Genomic DNA, 24441 nt, shown 5'->3' with positions numbered 1-24441 from the left:
TTGCAAATCTTTTTAATACATGGTAGAAAACAGTTGGATTCTCATACTTGCTTTTTCATCCGATCTGTTCTATCAAGCCATGTAGCCTCTAGAAAACTTCTGTGAACACTTGTGAAAGTGAAAAGGCAAATAATGTCTTAGCGTTACCATGAAACCAATCTGACTTCACGGACCCCCTGAAAGAGTCTGGGGAACTCCCAGAATCCCCCATACCAGAGATTTTAGTATTAAAGAACTGCAGCTGTAATTTATTATCAAATGTAATCAACAACACCCAAATTCCATCCTCATGTTTCTGTAAGTTTTAGCTTCTAAACATAAAATCAGTGTGTAGATGAACAATTATGATTCCATTTCCATAAGTACAACAGTACTTTGTCGACTTACACATGAATGATTTTTTTTTTACTCTTCATAAATCAAAAACACTCTCCTGCCTGCCTCTCTACCAATTAAATTTGTCCCTAAAGGAAACTGATGTTGGATTACCCTGAATGACTCTTTACACACTGATGTTACTCTTTAACTCAATTTCTGTATGAATTTTAGTACTAATGCTGCAATGAATTCTAAAGAGTAATTTCTTAAACACATTTTCAAATAAAGTTTTAAAAAATTTATGCCATTCTTCCAACTTTATTTCAACACACGCTTCATCTTTTCATAGCCTGATAAATTTTTTTTTCAAATTGATGTTCTTTTCAAGATTGACACTAGATATTGCAGTTTACAGTAAATTAGAAGATTTTCAAGTTCAAATTTCATGATGAAGTTTGACAAACTAGACAGATTTGTTCTGTCCGTAAAAATACTTAAGGGTGCATTTCCAGAAGAATTTCCCCCTTCCATTCAATAACCATGTTAAAGTAGAACAATACTTCTTTCCTAAGAGTTACCCTATTTCTCAATTCTCAAATTCTCCACTTTCTCAATTTTCAATTTTTCAAAAAAAGGAAGAAAAAAGTCAAGGAATGTACACTTGAGAATAAGAAGGCAGAATATTTTAAATTGAAAATCTTCCAGAAAAGTCAGACCACATGTACACAACGCTTTCGCTAAGTATTAATAAAGTAACATTCATATTTTCCTGCAGACTAGAAATGAGCTTAATTTACTAAATAAACTATATCATAGTCTTATTCAACGTACAGACATGGCCTCAAGCTCCAATTTGGTCCAAAGATTGGCAAAAGAAATTAACACCTCCCCATTACATAACGACCTTACAGACAAATTCACTCATAGAGTGTAATGTAAAGAAATCCAAGCAAAAAGAGAACCTTCGCTTTCCATTAAATATTTCTGAGCCACCTATAGTTTCAGAGTTTTAAAAGTTATTAGGGATCACCTAGTCAATGCTGTTCTCTTACAGAAAACGAAGCCTTAAAGAGCTAGTTTAGTGACAGCTAGATGAAGATCCTTATCTCCTGACTTCAGGGTCAAGGCTCTCTCAAGGCTCTTTCTCCGACACCATGTTGCCAGTGAAAGTTTTATAAAGTATGTCAAGTCTTTACCACACAAAATATTTTATATGTGAAAATGAAAGTGATTTTTAGTAAATAAGCTTATGTATTTCATTCTTTATTCAAATGCCTCTGACAACATACATGTTGATAACTAAAGCGAAAGCTGATAGCTAAAGTTGATAGTTAAGTCTCTGAAGGGAGGAAAATAAAAGCAAAACTATATCCTCTAGCATCTTAACGTCTAACAGTAATGGTAATTCTAAGTGCTTTATACTTATTTAGAAACAACAGTTATGCTAACAATATTCAAGTTAAAGCTTATCTCCTCTAGAATTTTTCCTTAATAGCATTCTACACTTACCAGGAACCCATACAGCAATCCCTGCAGTTATATTAACATTTATATATTATACAGATTTTCATCTGTCTCCTCAATTAGACTAAATCTTCATGAGCAAGAATTATGTCTAACACTTGATGACTTCCCTCAAGGGAATGAAAAGATACCATTAAGTCCATATACAAATACAAACCTTACAAACATTACCCTCCCAACATCATTGGAAATTGGCAGCAATAAAAATTTAGATCCATGATTCTTCATTTTCTGGGCCACCTTTCCTCCTCCACTTTTAACTCACTGAATAAACCTTGGATAAATCAGCAAACCTGTCTCAAATTTCCTTCTAAAATAGGGTTTATAAAGGAACTTCAGATTACACAAACATGACTGAGAAAATAATTTGAAAACAATTATATGTAATATGTATTCTTTACAGAACATTATAATCACAAAGGAAATTTCAACCGTAAGGTTTCTATGTACTAAGGAAATGCAGAACTGGAAAACAACATTTAACTTAAAAAAAAAAAAAAAAAAAACCTGATCAAAAGAAGATAAAACTTTTGTATTTTTGAACTGTAGAGTGTCTATATGTTAAACTGTGTATATGTATCCACTCCAAGCAAAATATCTACAGGTAACGTTCAGTTGTGACGATAATTCCAAAAGCTTATGACAAAAATACCTTCTCTTGCCAAAATTAAGCCCTCTTACCTTTACCTTTACAAAATTCTAACTGCGTGGAGTATTCTAAGGTTCTCACAACCACTGGGAACATTTCCGGAAAGGTCCATGTTCAGCACTACTGACCCAAACAATCCATAAAGTATTGTTAGTACCAATAATATAAAGCCAAAAATTCCATCCCTTAATTCATACAGTATTAATGGTCTGAACGTACACAAAGAGACCAAGTTCTCATTGTGCTCTGCCTCCTTTTCCTTAATATTTAAGTTCTTGCTCTAATCAGAAAGTAACTGTCAAATGCATTTTAATCACTACTCAGTAAACTGTGATTTTTTTTCTTTGGGACCGTGTAGCGTTCTATTTTACAGATTAAGTTCTGTTAAGGGTACATGTAAGTTTATGATTTCTCCCAAACGAACTGAATCACAAGAGTTTCACCAACCAAACGACTAACTCCCCAACCTAAAAACAGTGGATGGAAAACAGCCGGTAAGATCCTTTACAGCAATCCTCGTCGGTGACTCTTCCCCATCTTCCAATTCCCATCGATGGCGATATGAAAGAGAAGCCAGGGAAAGGAACACTGACGCTCACTGCAGTAGGTAAACCGTACTCAAGCTCCGCTACGCCGACTCAGGGCCCTCGCTGCGCTGTCTGCTATTAAGTAAAGCCGCCTTCTCTATGTAACTTAAGTCCATGCCCTTCCGCTGCAGCAGTGGCGCCGCACATCCCCCACCGCCGCGGCCACTTCCGTGTTTACACTCCTCTTCCCTCCAATTCCATGCGTACATTGTCAGCTTCACTCCCGCCCAATCTTCATTGGCCCAGCGCGGGCCAGGAGTCCCGCCCCCAGAAACCAACGCTCTTATTCGGAACATCGCGGCGAGCGGATTGGAACCCGAGGCCTGTCAATCCCGGCCGTTCTGTCCTCTCCGAGGCGCTTCCGCTGTGGTGGGAGGCTTGGGGGGGAGGGGGAAAGGGGGCAATTCCGTGAGGAGACTTCCCTGGGGCCAAGACTCCCTCCCGCCCGCCCCGCTCCTCCACCTTCACCCGCTGTTTACAAAAATAAACGTTCTTCTCTGACGCCCCAACGCTCCAGTGCAGGGGTACAAAACATACTCCGTGTCTTTCCCATCCTCCCCCCTGAAAAACCCACCCACGAGGCAAGGGGCATAAGCCTACTTCTCCACAGCCGCCCACTGAACCAGGAAAGGGAGGCGGGCCCCCGAGAGAAACACCCCCCCAGGCCGCTCCACGTTATTAAGGGACCCTCTCGAGAACCGTTACTCCCGAGCCCGCACAAGGTGGGGATGTGAGGAGGAGGGTCAGAGCAATTTTTTGGCGGGTATCGGTCTACCGGACGTGGCCCGGCGCTGCCTCGTCCGCGCGGAAGTCCAGGACTTGCGGACCAAGTCTGAAAGGAGAACGGGGCGGGGGTGGCGAGCGTCCACCGGAGAAGCCCGCCGCCCCCGACCGCGGGCAGCAGCGGCCTCTGCGGCCAGACAGCGTGGCAGGCGCAGCCGGGAGACAACAGCCTCACTCACTTCCTGGTTCCTCGGCAACTGGGGTGAAGCGCACAACTCGTCCGCCCCCGAGTCCCCAACTTAACTGCGGCTCGGCTGCCCGGCACCCGCTGCCAGCGCTCCGCCCGGCAGCCGCCGCCGCTGCTCCACAAACCCACCCTGAAGCGACAGCGCCGGATTTGAGGCAGGTTACTCTCCAAGGTGATCACTTCCTGATTCGTCGCCTCCATTACTTCATTCACAACCCCCCTTTCCCCCGGCCGCCCCGGTTACCGAAGGGGACACCGGACCCCCTGCACTGACCGCCACAGGGGAGCCACCCCGCCCCCTGTGCACCCCCTCTCCTGCTGCACCGATGCACGGGAGGAAAGTTCCCCTGTCCTTACCAGCCCGGATGAGCAGATCCAGCTGGTTCGTGGGTCCCTCATGCAGAGACGTCGCCATGTTTATCCCGGGGCTGGAGCTGCTGCTTCACATTGACTTACACCGTGAGCAGCGGCGGCAGGGGAGGAGGCGGAACCCGCGGCCGGAGACACACGCCGTGCGGCCGACACACACTCACGCACTCGCACACACTCCGACGCCCGGATCCTTGCGCGTCCTCCGACAGGAAGCCGAGGCCGGCCCGCCTCCCGCCGCCGGGCTGAGAAACCCCACCACCTAACGGCAGGGGCGGCGGCGGCGGCCGCCTCGGCTGGCAACGCGATCCTTCCGCCCCGCGCCCAGACAGGAAGTCCCGGACGCCCGCCCCAGAGAGCGGCCGCGGCCCGTGGCGCGGAGGACACCTGAGGCAGGGAGTCGTCCGAGGGGCCGCGGCTGGGACGAGGCCCCTCGGCAGGAAGACGCACGTTTCACGCTCTGCGGAAGAGAAGTCTGCAGTCGTCCCCACGCTAGAAGAGAGCCATTAATCAAATTTTCTTTCTGGAAGAGTTCTAATGCCCAGTCCCGCAGCTGGACGGAAAGGTGGCTAATTAATTAACTTGTTGGGCCGTGTCAAAGCGTAGGCTGCGTGTAAGCCGTTCACTTGAAAGCGCTGCTCTGTAAAACAGGCATACCAACCCCAAAAGTCATACCTACAAAATATTACCAAGGCTTTCCTGGTACAAAGTAAGGGGCTTCCAACCACTCTCAGGGACCGACTTCGCCCTCTTCCCTCTACAGAGGTATGGAAAAGCACACTAGACAGGTGTTTATTAGCAAACAGAACATGCCAACCTCTGAGAGATTAGATTATCCTCCCCCAGTTGGCTATTTGGTTCGCTCGGAAACGAACGTATTCACTTATATCATCATCTACTTTTAAAGATCTTTTTGATAAAACTAACCTTATTACAAATAACGTACATATTAAATACAGTAGACGCGGGAGCTAGATTGCCGTTTAGTGACTATAGACTTACTGACAACACAGGAAACCAAGCCTATAAAATGACCCAGATGAAGCTTCATTGAAACAAACACAAAAAATGCTTCCCTGGGTTCAAAATTTCATAATATAAAAAAAACTGAAACAAAAGGTTGTCTATAGTTGTTTCTCCACACAACGTAAAACAGTGCCTCCTACAGAATAAGTGTTCAAAAAGTTATTTGCTGAATAAACACAAAAAAAGATTTGGTCGTTAAAAATTTTAAATAAGGTGTAATTTTTATGACTTAAATTGAATGAACTGTGATGATAACTAGAGAAAAAAATGTTTTCCAGGGGTAATATAAATACTATATCGTTTTACAAATGTTTGCCCAACATGTGCAACTTCAGAGTTGATTCCACAGCCCATGACTTTGCTTTTTTCATTTCTTCTAAATACTCATTTATTCTTTGGGGCCTTTCCCCTAGCCCTACCACCATGATCCCCAGCTTCCCAAAAAAGAACCCATACGCCATTTCCAAAGTACAGCCCCCCTGAAACCAAACAGGGATCTCTTCCTTGTGTTAGGTAAACTTGCCACCTATTAGACAAAAGAAACTGTATGACTGGTAGCTTTTATTTTTTATTTCTAGTCAATTTAAACTAAGGATCATCCATTGACCGGCAGCATCATAAACTGAGACAGTTTCCAGGTGAGAGGATGATGAGGCATGCTCAGGGGCTAACTGCTAGCTTTAGGCAGAACACTGAAATTGATAGCAAATCTGAATTTCCACTCTTATCAATCATAGATATTCGTGTATTTAGAAAGGAAGAGAGTAATGTAAGCCAAAGGTGTGTTTCTTCTGGAGGCGACAGCTTGACTTGGCTCAAAAAGAAACACTCTTCTCACTGTGGGAGTCAGTTTGAAGCCTGACATAACTTTTACCGCACTCTTTGCTTCTTGAGGGTTAGCTTTTAAAGAAAGATAATGGTGTGTGTCTGTGTATTTCACTCTTGGTACATCTTAATTATATGGACTCATGTCAGCCTTATATTTTAAGTTCCAAGTGAACAGCAGCTGTATCTATTCCTGCATAATACTTCACAGTTAGTATATACACATATATAGTATTTATGCATATGTGTGTATATATATATATATAAATAGAAATTAATGCAGAAAGGCTGGAAAATATTCCTATATATTTAAAGCTCTTATAAAAACACAATTCCCTGGGGTTTAATGCAATTCTGTCTTGCTACTATAACTAGGCTTTCAAAAGCCACCAATACTTTTTAGAGACCAGTAATACTATACTAGGACTAGCAAGCAAGGTGAGGCTGCTGCTGGAAATATAAACTGGTACAAACTTTCAAGAAAGCAATGAGCATTATATATCAAGAGTCTTAAAGAGGTAAATATCAATATATACTGATCTAGGAATTTCATTTCCGGGGCCTAGCCTGAGGAAATAATCAAAAAATGCAATGGATTGTTTTAATAAAAACATGTTTGAAGAATTTTTAACATGGTAAAATATTAAAAATATAAATGTGGCAGGATTAAAATATACAGTATGTCCCCTACATACAAATGAGTTCCATTCCGAAAGCGCGTTTGTAAGTCCAATTTGTTTGTAAGTCCAACAAAGTTAGCCTAGGTACCCAACTAACACAATCAGAGGGCAAGCTGCAATTTCACTCACGTCTGACACTGATGCAATGCATGTTCGCATTTTTGAAAGTTCGCAACTTGAAGGTTCATATATAGGGGACTTACTGTATATGCATTTCTTCCACACAATATGACTCAAGCCATGTAGTATATGTGAATATATGTGTACATAACATGTGTATGTGTGTATATATACACACATTCACACACACACATCGGCATTTCTCAAGTCTTCAAGGTTAAGCAGAATTTTCTCAAGTACTAACAAGCAGAATTTTAAAAATTGAATAAGACTAGGTAGGTTAGCCTGGTGGATACCTTAGAGCATATTCTGCTAATAACATTACAGAAAGGCAGACTCTACATCAAAGTTATTGCTGTGATCTAGTAGGTAAATAACAGCTAACTCTTATTGAAATAAAAGCCACCAAGATAAGTGCTTTACCTTCATTTTTTTCACTTATTCCTCTCTACATTCCTGTAATAGATATTACTATTGTGCTCATATCACAGATGAGGAATCTTGACGAAGGTCAGAGTGTTCAGGAGCAGAGCCAGGATTTGAACCCACGAACTCGAACTCTAGAGCCCTTCCTCTCAAACACTCCCCAAGCAACAAAGTAACAAGGCCTGTGTATCTGCTATGATGCATTTAGTACCTACTGATTTTCTTTTCTGAAAATTCTTTTATATTCCTCCCTTCAAGAGGTGGAATCTAATTCCCCTCTCTCCCTTTGACTGTAGGCTGAACTTAATGACACTTCTAACAAAGAGAATAGAGCTGAAGTGATGGTGTGTGACTTCAGAAACTGTCTGCTTGATCTCTTGCTTTGGGTCACTCAGAGGAAGCCAACTGCCCATTAGGCAAGGAACAATGGCATCCTGCCAACAGTCATGTGACTGAACTCTCTAGGACACAAGCCCTCCAGCCCTAATCAAGCCTTCAGATGATTCCAGCTTCATGAAAGATCCTGAGTTACGAACCATGCAAGTAAGCCAATCCCCAATCCTTAATCTCAAAAACTATGTAATATTGATATAATGTTTATTGTCTTAAACTGCTAAATTTGGGATGATTTGTTAATCAGCAAAAGATAGTTAATATAAAATATAGTCTGGCTTTGTTTTTTTCCTATTTGTTTTTTTTCCATTGACTTCGCCTACTTGGGCACAACCTTCAAATCTGACTGTTCTTCCAAAGCATGAGCCTTAGCCACTTTCTCTCTTCATTCTCCACTCTCTCAAGAATGGTAGTTAGTATCCATTCACCACCAGGGCTTTCAATATATATGATTTCTGAACTGACTCAAAAATCAGCATCTCTAGGCTTGACTCATTATTATTTTTTTTAGTGCTACGTTCTAATTTCCAATTGTATGGTAAACGTCTTTATTTGGATAACCCACTGGTACCTAAAGGTCTTTTATCTACAAATCTCCTTTGTTTCCTCTATCAATAACATCACCTTCATCCCAAGCTAGAAATCTTGAGTCATCTGTGTTCCTTGTTTAGGAAGTTATCTCTTGTACAATTTTTGAGGAGGATTTTAAATGTATGTGAAATTACCAAAAATATATATATATAACAAACAGTCACGACCCCCGCATCCAGAACAAACAACTGTTATCATTTTGTCATCTATACTTTAAGGTGCTGTTTTTCCCTAAGAAATAACACATTACATGTGGAGATAATAACACCTTTGAGAACTACCCCCAGTCCTCATTCACCATTCTCTCTCTCCAAAGAAACCACTATCATGAGTTTTGTGTATATTCTTCCAGTCTATGTTTTCACATCTGTGTACATTTATGCATGTGTGTGTGTGCATGTATCCCAGAATGACATACAGTATTACTTTGCATGCTTTGGGTACATAAATGACATACTATATATGCCATTCTAAAATTTTTTTCATTCAAGATTCATATTCTATCCATGTTGGTATAAGTAAATATAGCTTTGCTTTTTACATACTTCAAATTATCCCAGTGCATACATACACCCCATTTTGTTCAAAAACTTATCTACTGATAGGCAAATAAAGTTGTTTCCATTTTTCACTTTTATAAACAATGCTGCAAAAAATTCTTATCTATTTTTTCTTAAGCATGTATGCTAGAGTCTCTCCACAGTATACACCTACAGAGAGAATTTTTAGGTCATAGAATAAGTGCATTTTAAATTTATATGTTACTCTTTCCAAAGTAGCTATGTAGGTCTAAAATCCCACTAGTGATGTGTTAGTGCTCCCATTTTTCTTACATTCTTGTCAATACAAGATATAATCAAACTTTAAAAAATGTTTGCCATCTGTTGGACGGCAGGAAATTTTTCACTGTTGTATTAATTTGCATGTACTTAGTAAGTGCTGAGGATAAACATTTTTTTCATATACTTATTGGCCATTAACATTTCCCCTATGAATTTCCTATTCATATCCTTTGTCATTTTTCTATGACACTTTTTTTGTCTTACTTATCTGTAGAATGTTAACATACACTAGACAATAATTCAGATATGTGTTCCAACTATCTTCTGTCAGCCTGTTGTTTGACTTTTACTTTGGTTGGTCTACGGTATCCTCTATCCTACAAAAATTTTAAGTTTTGATCCAGCCAAATTAATATGTGCTTTCCCTTACAGTGTATGTTAAATAGCCCATGGAATAAAAAGGAAATCATAAAGGAAATGAGAAATATTTAGAAATGAATTACAATAAAAATACAACATGTCAAACTATATGTGACACAGCTAAAACAGTACTCAGATGCCAGGAAATGAAAAGGTTTAAAAATATATAAGCTAAACATTCAGTTGATAAAAATGGAAAAATCAACAGAACAAACCCAAAGAAAAAAGAAGGAAAGAAATAATAGAGCAGGAAAAATGAAATAGAGAGCAATAATTTTTAAAACTAGAAAAGATTCACAAAACCATAAGTTGATTTTAGAAAGATTAATAAAATAGATAGACCTCTGCAAGGATAACCAAGAAAAGAAGGTACAAATAAGATACAGAACAAAAGGGGAGAAATAACCACAGATACAATACATATAAAAATAATAAATCAGTATTATGAACAATTATACACTAATAAAGTTGAAATCTGGATGGACTGTATAAAGAAGCTGTATAAACTATAAAAAGAAAAAACTGAATAGAATAGTAAGCAGCAAAGAAATGAAAATGTAGCCCAAAACCTCCTCTCTACAAAAAAAAAATTACAGGCTTAAATGTCCTTTTAGGCAAATTCTAGCAAATTTTTAAATTAATTCTTATCTTACAGAAATTGTTACAGAAAATAGGAGGAAAAAAAAGTGAAAGCAACCTAGATTATTTTATGAGCCTAGTGTAATCTTGATTCCAAGATTAGATAAGGACAATACAAGAAAAGAAATTATAGTTCCATATTACTTATGAAAGGTCCTTAACTTAAAGTAAAACAGAGCAAAATGATGAGTAACATGTATCCTCAAACGCAAGGAGAATTCGATGCCTGAGAATTCATTAATTAATTGATCACATTAATATATTCCAGAAGAAAAATCATGACTTATCAAAGAATGCTGAAAAAGTATCTGACAGGATTCCATGTATAACTAACACAAAAACAAAACCAAAGGACTACATGGAAATTCCTTAACCCGGTACATGTTATATACTAAAACTTACAACAAACATTAAACTTCAAGTTGAAACTTCAGATACAGTCCCTTCAAGATTAGGAAAAAAACAGGACTGCCAATGGGAATGTAAACTGGTGCAGCCACTGTGGAAAACAGTATGGAGGTTCCTCAAAAAACTAAAAATAGAACTACCGTATGATCCAGCAATCCCACTCTTGGGTATATATTCAAAGAAAACAAAAACATTAATTAAAAAAGATATATACTCCCCAATGTTCAAAGCAGCATTATTTACAACACCCAAGATACAGAAGCAGCCAAAGTGTCCATTAACAGATGAATGGATAAAGAAGATGTGGTGTGTTTATGTGCGCGCACACACACACACACACACACACACACACACACAATGAAATACTACTCAGCCATAAAAAAAGAATGAAATTTTGCCATTTGCAACAACATGGATGGACTTGGAGGGTATTCTACTTGGTGGAATAAGCCAGAGAAAGAAAAATACTGTATAATATCACTTATATAAGGAATCTAAAAAAATTAAACTAGTGAATATAACAAAAAAGAAACAGACTCACAGATACAGAAAACATACCAGTGGGAAGGGGGAGGGGCAAGACAGGAGTAGGGGATTAACAGGTACAAACTACTATGTATAAGATAAATAAGCTACAAGGATATATTATCAAGCATAGGAAATATAGCCAATCATTTATAATGACTATAAATAAGAGTATAACCTTTAATAATTGTGAATCACGGGACTTCCCTGGTGGCACAGTAGTTAAGAATCCACCTGCCAATGCAAGGGACACGGGTTCGATCCCTGGTCTGGGAAGATCCCACATGCCACAGAGCAACTAAGCCCGTGTGCCACAACTACTGAGCCTGCAAGCCACAACTACTGAGCCCATGTGCCACTACTGAGCCCGCATGCTGCAACTACTGAGACCATGTGCTGCAACTACTGAGCCCATGTGCTGCAACTACTGAAGCCCAAGTGACTAGAGCCCATGCTCCACAACAAGAGAAGCCACCGCAATGAGAAGCCTGCGCACCACAATGAAGAGTAGCCCCCGGTCACCCCAACTAAAGCCCGAGCACAGCAACGAAGACCCAATGCAGCCAAAAAAACAAAAAATTGTGAATCACTATGTTGTGAAACATATAATATTATAAGTCAACTATACCGCATTAAAAAAATTTCTAATTAAAAAAAAAATTTAAGAGAAAATCCACAACCAAAAAAAAAATAACCAGGAATGCCAATTAATATAACTATTCTTAAACATGCTGGAGTTCTTGACGAACATCATAAGGAATAAAAAAGAAAGAAGGTGACTGGAGACTGGAGAGGAGGAGGGCTGAGCTGCCTCAGCTGAGGCCATCCTAGACCAATAAGCTCCCAGCTGATCCACAGACAACCACAAACAGGAGAGTAAAATGTGGTGGATGTCAATCAGGGAGCATTATGCAGCAGTCAGAAGCAACAGATTATATACATACAAAGCAACATGCATGGATATTAAGAATAGTATTGGGCTTCCCTGGTGGCGCAGTGGTTGAGAGTCCGCCTGCCGATGCAGGGGACACGGGTTCGTGCCCTGGTCTGGGAGGATCCCACATGCCACGGAGCGGCTGGGCCCGTGAGCCATGGCCGCTGGGCCTGCGTGTCCGGAGCCTGTGCTCTGCAACGGGAGTGGCCACAGCGGTGAGAGGCCCGCGTACCGCAAAAAAAAAAAAAAAAAAAAGAATAGTATTTACTAAAAAAAAGTAGGAAACAGTAAGATACATAGTACCATTTCTATAAACTTTAAATTTATACAACAAAATATATACACTTAATACACTAAAAAAGTACCTATTAATCAAATTAAATTTGATGCTTATGAGGGAGGGAGATTGGATTTTTATATAAATAAAAAAGATAAAGAAGAATAAATAAATCAATTGAAAAAATAAATAAAAGAGGGTATGAAACAGGGCTCTAGCTTTACTTTTCTCTTTATAAAAAACTAGCTATCCTAATATAATCTACCGAATAGTTCTTCCTTTCTATAAATCCGTGTCTATTATATACTAGGCATAAATACATGCTTACTCTTTCTGGGCTCTCTTGTCTATCCTACTCAACTATTCATCTGTGGGCCAATAACAGATTTTAAAATACTGTATAGTTTTAGAATCATTCTTTATGAATAGGAGGGCAAGTACCACACACTTTGTTCTTTTGCAGAATTATCTAGATTATTTTTGGACCTCTAAGAGTTTGTCAAATTCCACCAACAAGTCCTCTTGGAATTTTGACTGGAACTATATTGAATTTATAGATTAATAGGGGAAGAATTAACAGCTTTACCATGTCCAGTTTTCCATGTGTTTGTGGGTTAAAGAATAAAGTCAATGAAATGGTTTTGGTCTCTTTAGGTTTTCTATTTCCTCTTAAGGAAGTTGTGTATCTCTTCATTTATTTATGTCCCTCCATAAAGCAAAATTCTTATTTTTATAGGTATTGCATATTATTGTTAGATTTATTCCCAGATACCTAATTAAGTTTTAAAAACTATTATGAATGGGATGTTTTTCATTTCATTTTCTGATTACTAGTCTTGTATACAGCAACACTGATGAACCTTCTAAGTAGTTTTAAAGTCTATACACTCTTTTAAATTTTGTGTGTAAACCTCGCAAATAACAGTGTTTCTGTTGTTTGTTCCCTTCTGATCTTTGTCTTTTATTTATTTTTCTTGCCTTATTTGCATTTGCTAGGCCTGCCAGTATAACGCTAGTTAATAAACATGGTAAATGGAATAGTTTCCCCATTAATTATGAAATTTGCTATAGATTTTTAATATATATCCCTTATCAAGTCCCAATCCAGACTGAGTCTTTTTCGGGGGGGGAGCTGCCTTGGGTCTTCGTTGCTGTGCGCAGGCTTTCTCTAGTTGCGGCGATCGGGGGGCTACTCTTTGTTGCGCTGCGCGGGCTGCTCATTGCAGTGGCTTCTCTTGTTCTGGAGCACGGGCTCTAGGCGCACGGGCTTCAGTAGTCGTGGCACGTGGGCTCAGTAGTTGTGGTTCGCGGGCTCTAGAGCGCAGGCTCAGTAGTCATGGCGCATGGGCTTAGCTGCTCCGCGGCATGTGGGATCTTCCGGGACCAGGGCTCAAACCCGTGTCCCCTGAACTGGCAGGCAGATTCTTAACCACTGAGCCACCAGGGAAGCCCAGATTAAGAGTCTTTATCTTCAGAAGATGATGAATTTTAGCAAATGTCTTTGCATCTACTGAGATGATAATATGGGCTTTCTCCTTTAATCTATTCATATGGTAAATTACATTAATAAATTTTCTAATATTTAGCCTTCCTTGCCTTTCTAGTATGCATTTAGTCATTACGTATTTTTTAATGAGTGCTGGATTTGATTTGCTCTTTTTTTTTAACGCTTTTCCATCCATGAAATAACTTACTTTATTTTTCTATTTTTTTAAAAAAATATATTTATTTTTTGGCTGCATTGGGTCTTCGTTGCTGTGCGCAGGTTCTCTCTAGTTGTGGTGAGTGGGGGCTGCTCTTCGTTGCGGTGCGCGGACTTCTCATTGCGGTGGCTTCTCTCGTTGTGGAGCACGGGCTCTAGGCACGCAGGCCTCACTAGCTGCAGCACGTGGGCTCAGTAGTTCTGGCTCACAGGCTCTAGAGCGCACGCTCAGTAGTTGTGGCACACGGGCTTAGCTGCTCCGTGGCATGTGGGATCCTCCCGGACCAGGGCTCGAACCCATGTCCCCTGCATTGCCAGGCGGATTCTTAACCACTGCGCCACCAGGGAAGTCCTAATTTGCTATTCTTAATTTAGAACATTTGTAGCTATGATCATACATAAATTCAGCAAGAAATTTTCTTTTTCTATACTAGATCAGTGTTAAGGTTAAGGTTATACTAGCTTCATAAAATGAGTTGAAAAGCTTTCCCTCTTCTACTGTTTTCTATGACAGTTTGTACATGATAGGGATTATGCATCCCTTGAAATTTTAGAAATAGAACTGGGTCTGATAGATTTTATTTGAATGAGGGAATGCATATGTAAAATTAAAGACCTTAAATGGTTATTAATTTGCCTAGGTTTTCTATTTCCTCTTGAGTCAGCTGTAATTTATATATATATACATATATATATATGTATTTTTTTAGTTGCTCACTTTGTAGGTTTTCAAATTTTCTGGCAATAGGTTGTTTATAGTATTTTCTTATGGTTTTTAAACTCTCTATTCTGTTGGTCATTTTTTTTTTTTTTTTTTTTTTTGCGTTACACGGGCCTCTCACTGTTGTGGCCTCCCCCGTTGCGGAGCGCAGGCTCCGGACGTGCAGGCTCAGCGGCCATGGCTCACGGGCCCAGCCGCTCCGCGGCATGTGGGATCTTCCCGGACCGGGGCACGAACCCGTGTCCCCTGCATCGGCAGGCGGACTCTCAACCACTGCGCCACCTGGAAAGCCCTGTATTTTTGTTTTTAATAGTACTCATTTTTCCTTGATCTGTCTTTATAGAGATTCATCCATTTTTATTAATTTTATGGTATTAATAATCTATTCTGTTCTATTTTCTATTTAATTAATATAGACTTAGTATTTCTTCTACTCAATTTGGATTCTGTTGGTCCTTTATTAACATCTAGAGTTGAGCAGATACTCATTTTATCAACCTTTCCCGATGCAGGGGACACAGGTTCGTGCCCCTGTCCGGGAAGATCCCACATGCCGCGGAGCGGCTGGGCCCGTGAGCCATGGCCGCTGAGCCTGCGCGTCCGGAGCCTGTGCTCCGCAACGGGAGAGGCCACAACAGTGAGAAAGAAGCCCACGTACTGCCCAAAAAAAAAAAAAAAAAAAAATTTTCAGTGAGTTCTGCTTAAGGCACATCTAAAATTTTTGCATGCAGTGCTCTGTTATTTAGCTACAAATATTTTATAAATTTCATTTCCTCTTTCATCCATTAATTAGTGAGGGGTATTTTTTTGTTTTCTGGGGGGTTTTTTTTGCGGTACGCGGGTCTCTCACTGTTGTTGCCTCTCCAGTTGCAGAGCACAGGCTCCAGACGCGCAGGCTCAGTGGCCATGGCTCACAGGCCCAGCCGCTCCGTGGCATGTGGGATCTTCCTGGACCAGGGCACGAACCCGTGTCCCCTGCATCAGCAGGCAGACTCTCAACCACTACGCCACCAGGGAAGCCCTAATTAGTGAGTTTTTATTATTTTATTTTTATTTTGGCCACACTGCACGGCTTGCGGGATCTTAGTTCCCTGACCAGGGGTTGAACCCAGGTCCACAGCCCACGGCAGTGAAATCACCGAGTCCTAACCACTGGACCACCAGGGAATTTCCAATTTGTGAGTTTTTAGTTGCCAAAATTATAAGTGTTTTGGTTGTCTTTTCATTGTTGATTTCTAACTTTGTTGCATTATGATGAAACAGTATATTTTGAATGACACTGATTTTCCAGACATTGTTGAGATTCTTCTATGACATAGTACACAGTTAAAAGCTGACCTGTATATAACTGGAAAAAGAAAATGTACAAAGTTGTATTTTATTCAGTTAACTACAGTGTTCTATAGATCTCCAGCTTATAAAATTTGTTAATCCTGTGGTTCAATTCTTTGATGTCATTTTAAATTTTGTGTCTGCCTGATTTTTCAATTTTGACAGAGTTTTTTTTTCTTTTTTTTTTTTGAGGCAAGGAATATGACTTTATTCAGAAAGCCAGCAGACCATGGAGATGGCAGACTAGTGTTTCCCAACAGAGGTGTTTTGAAGTCCCAGTTTTGTAGACATGTCCACTTCGCCTTGCAATTCTGAAAGTTTTTACTTTATTTATTTATTTACTTACTTACTTACTTAGCCGCACCATGTGGCTTACGGTATCTTAGTGGATCTTCCTGCAGTGGAAGCGCAGAGTCCTAACCACTGGACAGCCAGGGAATTCCTGAAAGTTTTTACTTTAAATGATATTTCAAGGCAATGTTGTTAGATGCACATAAGTTTATGATGATTATATTTTCTGGACTGTTCCTTTTAGCAGTTTGAAGAGCCTCTCTTAGTCCCAATTAAAGATCTGCACCCTGAATTCTACTTTATTACAGCAGATTTATCTGGTATTTCTCTGATAAATATATTTTTCCATTCTTTTAATTTAATTTTGTTTTGTGTATCTGTTAAAAACAGCACAGACTCGTGTTAAGATCACAATTGGTAATTTTAATATAATTGATGTTTTGGACTATTTCTACAGTCTTGATTTTTTAAATAAATGTTTTATTTATTTATTTATTTATTCATTCATTCATTCATTCATTTATTTATTTATTTATGGCTGCTTTGGGTCTTCACTGCTGCACGTGCGCTTTCTCTAGTTGCAGCAAGCGGGGACTACTCTTCGTTGCGGTGCACGGACTTCTCATTGCGGTGGCTTCTCCTGTTGCAGAGCACAGGCTCTAGGTGCATGGGCTTCAGTAGTTGTGGCTCGCGGGCTCTAGAGCACAGGCTCAGTAGTTGTGGCACACGGGCTTAGTTGCTCCTCAGCATGTGGGATCTTCCCAGACCAGGGCTCAAACCCGCGTCCCCTGCATTGGCAGGCAGATTCTTAACCACCGAGCCACCAGGGAAGTCCCTACTGTCTTGATTTATGATTTGTATTTCCATAGTTTTTTTCTGCTCTTTGTTGCCTTTCTGTTAGATTGGTTGAAAGTTTAGTTTACTCCCTAACCTACCCCCCAACTTAGTATTTTGGAAGCCAGACCTTCTATTTCTATTATTTTAGTATGCTCTAGTTGCTTAAAATAAATGTCCTTTTCACTTCTCATCTTCTCCAGATCATGTTTCACACAGTTCCTAACTATTTAATTCAAAGGCCACCAAAATCTGGTTCCACTCTATCTTTCTAGGCTTACTTTTCTCAACCATATGCCTCTACAAAGCCTTATCTCCAGTTAAACTACATTACTTGTCAGTTTCTAAATAAAATACAAAATTTCTGAAATTCTGTTCCGGTTCATGATGTTTTCTGATTCACTCACTCATTCAACAAATACGTTATTCAAAACCTACTTGGTGCCTGGCTTTGAGCAATACCAGTAAACACAATGCATATGGTCTCTGGACTTATGAAGCATTGAGTGGAAAGACTAAACAATAAACACAAATAGAATAAAGTAAAACTTCATGAATACATGAATTCTGATAAATTTTAACTGGGAATTGGCTCCCATCTCCCACAGCAGTCACTGGACTACACAGCTACCAGCAGGTGGCACCAAACCACCAAAGTCTGACCTCAGACTGACTTGGATACCTTATTCTGAATCCTGGAACCCATTCCACACACGACTTTCCTCCTCCACAAAGACTGACTCGGGTCGTTTTATTAAACTCACAAGAATGCCATTTTTATGTGATTTGAATTTTTTAGAATTACTTACTACTTCATCATGGGAGTTTACTGTATCACAAGTTGTAGGTGCTAACCAAAAAAGAAAAGGGAATGCAAGTCTCTGACGAAAATAACAGAACAGCCCTAGTTGAGACTGAAGAGTATCAGCTAAAGCCCCTATCTCCCTCCGAGAAAGTGACTTTCAAACTGATACCCAAAAGATGACCAGGAATGAAAAGCTGAAAAATGAAAAGCAGTATGTTCCAGAAAGAAAACAGCATACAAGAGCACCCTGGGAAGGTAAAGTCTGGATTGATGGAAAGGCAAAAAGACAACAGTGTGTGTGTATGTCTGGGGTGAGGGTACTGTGTAATTCATCAGAGTATAATGCTTAAGAGCTTGGGCTCTGGAGCCCTAGCTGATGTACTAGCTGACTTGAAGTCCTTGCTCCACCACATAAATAGATGTCTAGCCTTAGAAAGGCTATTCAGCCTAGGATTGCTGAAAGTATTAAATCTATTATTGTATAAAGCTCTAAGAACTATTCCTGGCAATACAGTAAAGAAATATTAATGTTAGGGTTCTGTTTTTTGTTGCTATTATTGCTGTTACTGTCTCTAGATGGATGAGAGGAGAGCCCAATTATTCAGTGTCTTGAAGGCCATGTTAAAAATCCTGACCAGTATACTGTGTGCAATTAGAACCACTAGAAGGTTTTATGGAAGGGAATATCATGATTCAATTTATACATATTGGGTTGGTCAAAAAGTTCGTTCGGTTTTTTCCGTAAGATGGCTCTAGTAGCGCTTAGTTGTCTTTAAATTCATTCAAAACAATTCTGTTAGACTGTATTGTGACAGCTCTCATATCAGCATGCATTTAAAAAAAAATTATCAAGATTGGTGAATTTTTGTGTAGCGATTTTAATACTGAAGATGGAAGGAAAAAAAGCAACATTTTCGGCATATCATGCTTTATTATTTCAAGAAAGGTAAAAACGCAACTGAAACTCAAAAAATAAGATTTGTGCAGTGTATGGAGAAGGTGCCGTGATTGATGGAACGTATCAAAAGTGGTCTGTGAAGTTTCATGCTGGAGATTTCTCAGTGGACAATGCTCCATGGTCGGGTAGACCAGCTGAACTTGACAGCGAACAAATCGAGACACTGAGAACAATCAACATTATACCACGCGGGAGATGGCTGACATACTCAAAATATCCAAATCAAGCGTTGAAAATCATTTGCACCAGCTTGGTTATGTTAATCGCTTTGATGTTTGGGTTCCACGTAAGTTAAGCGGAAAAAACCTTCTTGACCATCTTGCCGCATGCGATAACGTAACGAAAACGTTCCGTTTTTAAAGCAAATTATGATGGGCGATGAAAAGTGGATACTGGGGGCTTCCCTGGTGGCGCAGTGGTTAAGAGTGTGCCTGCCGATGCAAGGGACACGGGTTCGTGCCCCGGTCCGGGAGGATCCCACATGCTGCGGAACGGCTGGGTCCGTGAGCCATGGCCGCTGAGCCTGCGCGTCTGGAGCCTGTGCTCCGCAACAGGAGAGGCCACAACAGTGAGAGGCCCGCATACCGTAAAAAAAAAAAAAAAAAAAAAGTGGATACTGTACAATAATGTGGAACGGAAGAGATCGTGGGGCAAGCGAAATGACACCACCAACCACACCAAAGGCCGGTCTTCATCCAAAGAAGGTGATGTTGTGTATATGGTGGGATTGGAAGGGAGTCCTCTACTATGAGCTCCTTCCGCAAAACCAAACGATTCATTCCAACAAGTACTGCTCCCAATTACACCAACTGAAAGCAGCACTCTATGAAAAGCATCCGGAATTAGTCAACAGAAAACCCATAATCTTGCATCAGGATAATGCAAGACCGCATGTTTCTTTGATGACCAGGCAAAAACTGTTACAGCTTGGCTGGGAAGTCCTGATGCATCTGCCATAGTCACTAGACATTGCACCTACGGATTTCCATTTATTTCGGTCTTCAGAAAATTCTCTTAATGGAAAAAATTTTGATTCCCTGGAAGACTGTAAAAGGCACCTGGAACAGTTCTTTGCTCAAAAAGATAAAAAGTTTTGGGAGGATGGAATTATGAAGTTACCTGAAAAATGGCAGAAGGTAGTGGAGGTGAACACATTGTTCAATAAAGTTCTTGGTGAAAATGAAAAATGTCTTTTTACTTAAAAACCAAAGGAAATTTTTGGCCAACCCAATATATTTTTTAAATCACCTGGCCTACAATGTGAAGAATGGGTTGCTTGGGGTTCTGGGGGTGATGGGCAGGAATGAACACAAGACCTATTAGAAGGCCAAAGGCCAAAGCAGTAGCTCATATAAAAAATAACTACAGGTTGGACTAGGCTAGTAGCAATAAAGTTGGAAAGAAATTGGTAGACTTATGATACATTTGAAGGTAAAACTGACATGATTTGGTAATGTACTAGGAGGTAAGGGACAAAAGGGTGGAAATGACGACTTCTCACAATACCCGCACCCCCCAACCTTGAATAAAGTCTTCCTTACTGTACTTTAATGACTGTCATTGAATTTTTTTTCTTTAACACTTCCCAAGTGAAAGCTTATCTTTCCAGGCTCAGCTAAAATATGAACTTTCCATTATAGGAGCTAACAGCTCTCTCCTCCGCACTCTCACAACAGTCTTTAGGTTATAAAGAGTTGTTTTCTTATATATTTTCCCCAATAGAAACAAGTTCCTTTACAGTCAAGGCTACATCTAATTTCTTGTTCTAGCCCACACAAAAAAAGTGCGACACGCACCAAGGGCAGCCTCGGATAACCTCGCAAATGGCCTCAAAGCCAGGGCAACTCCTCAAGCTCTTTTCTTTCCTTGGAAGGAAATTCAGTCTGCTTTCTTCTCCTTTCAACTATTCTATCTCTGGGGATTCTGTTTCCCCTAAGATTAACTGTAGAATTAACTAGTCTTTCATTAGCCTCCCCATTTCTTGCAGCCGCCAAAAACAAGTATATAGGGATTCTTTTTGTTAAAGTGCTTGCTACTAATTCTATTGAAAAACTCCTGACTCCCTTTGTGAGTTGGTAAACTGAATGCACTGGCTTCTGCCCCTTACTTTTATTCCCATGGATGAGGTTCACCAAAAGTTCTTCCTTTTTTGTGTGTGGAGGCCTCTCCTCCCAGAACATAGCCTGCAGATGAAGCCTAGACATAATAATCGGTGTCTTCTTACCTCAAATAGATAACTGGCACTTCTGAGGGCCTCCTAAGCAGGCCTGTAATGTAGCAATGGAATTTAAAACAAATGTGATTCTGCCAGCATTGTTTTTTCCAAACCAAACGGCTAAAGCTTACTGTTGTAAATCCAAATAGTAATAGATGCTACCTGTTTGAGTTCTTTCTCCTCTTGAACCAAATCCTTGATTCCCTCTTCAAAAGAATTTTTTCATTGTAAGTTATTATTCTAAATCTTTATTTTATGAGGATTAAGTTGCAGGAGGGGAAAGGTGATATATATATATATTAAAAAAACAAAAACAAAAAAACCAGGATTCAGATTCTCCTAAAAGTCTTGTCAAACACCATGCACACCAAGAAGTCCCATTTTGCTAACCAGAGACATAACTCCTTTTTTTTGATGTAAAACTTTCTAGGGTCATCTTTTGCAAGCTCATCTAGTGATAAGAAAATCTCTAAGTTCTAGCTAACAAATAATTCATACTGTTCAAATATATTCTTAAGTAAGTCCTGGAGGATAACTACTACTTATCATGACTCAGTCTTATAGAAAACATATGAAAAGCATTTTTCGCTAAATTTAAAGATTTAATTGTTCATTCCTTTTAAGTAATGTATGTATTTTGGCTGATCTACAAAGTAAAAAGAAATCAAACATCCAGTTATGACCAAATGCTGAACATAAACTTGGAGAATATGGGATATCTATTATAAAAACTGGTACTCTACACCTTAATAATGTCTAATGGAAAGAGAGGAAACCGGCTACATTCCTTCTTCCCTTGATATACTCAATGGAAAAAAAATTACAGAAATGTAGAAAAAATTTTAAATAAAAATTAGTCCTACCTCATCTCCTAATCCCATTACCAAATTGTAACTAACCACCGCAAACACTGTTACTTCTTAGCACTGTCCCCTTATTTTTTGTGAATGGGAAAGTCACTCATGTTTTTGATGGTACTGTACACACATTTTTTTAAAAAAGTGAGATTTAGGAATGCTTAATTCCATTTGACTTGCTTCTCTGTCCCTAAACCCCTCTGCCTTAACAGTCAACTATGCCCTTATGATAAAATTTAAATATGACCCATTACAATAGCAATAATGCAATCTGGAACTTATAAATTAACTACTATACCTGGCAATTCTTTGTCTTTCCTCACCTTTCCCCAACCCTATCTACTTCATACTATTATTTCCTCAAATGCTTGTTTTTCTCAGCTTAGTTGGTAACCTTCTTTGAGGCCAGCCACCATGTTTTATTCAACTATGAATCACTTACTCCCTAGGAGCAGTACTGTGCATAGAATAGGTACTTTGTACATGATAAATATTAAGTTTACCATTATCTCAACTGTACTTAAAGACTGACATATGGAGGAGGAGAAGGGAGAATTTATCTGCTGTTTCAACTGCTTGAAAAGAAATGATTCACGAATTTATTATTTTAACTTAATTGCTAATATTAACTCTAAACAACAATCTCAGGAGTTGTTAATTTATGTATTCTGATTTGTGACAAAGCAATTTTACGCTATGGTGAATTTACATGTTTTCTTCACTAGAGTCTAAGTATTGCATGAATGCAGACACTGCCCCTCTTGTCTATTGATCTAGTCCCATGCTCTAAATAGTGCCTGGCTTCACAGGCGAATTCTATCAAACATTTAGAGAAGAGCTAACACCCATCCTTCTCAAACTCTTCCAAACAATATCAGAGGAAGGAACACTCCCAAACTCATTCTACGAGGCCACCATCACCTTGATACCAAAACCAGGCAAGGATGTCACAAAGAAAGAAAACTACAGGCCAATATCACTGATGAACATAGATGCAAAAATCCTCAACAAAATACTAGCAAACAGAATCCAACAGCACATTAAAAGGATCATACACCATGATCAAGTGGGGTTTATTCCAGGAATGCAAGGATTCTTCAATATACGCAAATCAATCAATGTGATACACCATATTAACAAGTTGAAGGAGAAAAACCATATGATCATCTCAACAGATGCAGAGAAAGCTTTCGACAAAATTCAACACCCATTTATGATAAAAACCCTGCAGAAAGTAGGCATAGAGGGAACTTTCCTCAACATAATAAAGGCCATATATGACAAACCCACAGCCAACATTGTCCTCAATGGTGAAAAACTGAAACCATTTCCACTAAGATCAGGAACAAGACAAGGCTGCCCACTCTCACCACTCTTATTCAACATAGTTTTGGAAGTTTTAGCCACAGCAATCAGAGAAGAAAAGGAAATAAAAGGAATCCAAATTGGAAAAGAAGAAGTAAAGCTGTCACTGTTTGGAGATGACATGATACTATACATAGAGAATCCTAAAGATGCTACCGAAAAACTACTAGAGCTAATCAATGAATTTGGTAAAGTAGCAGGATACAAAATTAATGTACAGAAATCTCTGGCATTCCTGTACACTAATGATGAAAAATCTGAAAATGAAATCAAGAAAACACTCTCATTTACCATTGCAACAAAAAGAATAAAATATCTAGGAATAAACCTACCTAAGGAGACAAAAGACCTGTATGCAGAAAATTATAAGACACTGATGAAAGAAATTAAAGATGATACAAATAGATGGAGAGATATACCATGCTCCTGGATTGGAAGAATCAATATTGTGAAAATGACTCTACTACCCAAAGCAATCTACAGATTCAATGCAATCCCTATCAAACTACCACTGGCATTTTTCACAGAACTAGAACAAAAAATTTCAAAATTTGTTTGGAAAAACAAAAGACCCCGAATAGCCAAAGCAATCTTGAGAACCAAAAACGGAGCTGGAGGAATCAGGCTCCCTGACTTCAGACTATACTACAAAGCTACAGTAATTAAGACAGTGTGGTACTGGCATAAAAACAGAAAGATAGATCAATGGAACAGGATAGAAAGCCCAGAAATAAACCCACGCACATATGGCCAACTTATCTTTGATAAAGGAGGCAGGAATGTACAGTGGAGAAAGGACAGCCTCTTCAATAAGTGGTGCTGGGAAAACTGGACAGGGACATGTAAAAGTATGAGATTAGATCATTCCCTAACACCATACACAAAAATAAGCTCAAAA

The 24441-nt window shown here is 39.5% G+C and overlaps 1 protein-coding gene across 7 annotated transcripts in view; it reads right to left on the bottom strand.

Moving 5' to 3' along the window:
• The window catches only part of ELF2 (E74 like ETS transcription factor 2), a gene marked incomplete at both ends in the record, with an annotated part of 65764 nt that overhangs the window by 14825 nt on the left and 26498 nt on the right, over positions 1–24441 (bottom strand). For 4 of the 7 annotated variants that reach the window (XM_079702801.1, XM_079702803.1, XM_079702802.1 and 1 more), the window contains one exon: positions 4406–4463. The exons of the other annotated variants lie outside the window; for them this stretch is intronic. In XM_079702801.1, the coding sequence (XP_079558927.1) occupies positions 4406–4463 (58 nt within the window). Of the gene's footprint in view, positions 1–4405; positions 4464–24441 lie in introns of those variants that run through there. 7 annotated transcript variants of the gene reach the window in all.

This window comes from Hyperoodon ampullatus (genome assembly GCF_949752795.1).
Source record: "Hyperoodon ampullatus genome assembly, chromosome: 1".
In the NCBI taxonomy this organism is placed as follows: Eukaryota; Metazoa; Chordata; class Mammalia; order Artiodactyla; family Ziphiidae; genus Hyperoodon; species Hyperoodon ampullatus.
Note: the sequence above shows the minus strand (reverse complement) of the source record. Positions and strands in the feature narration are given on the sequence as shown.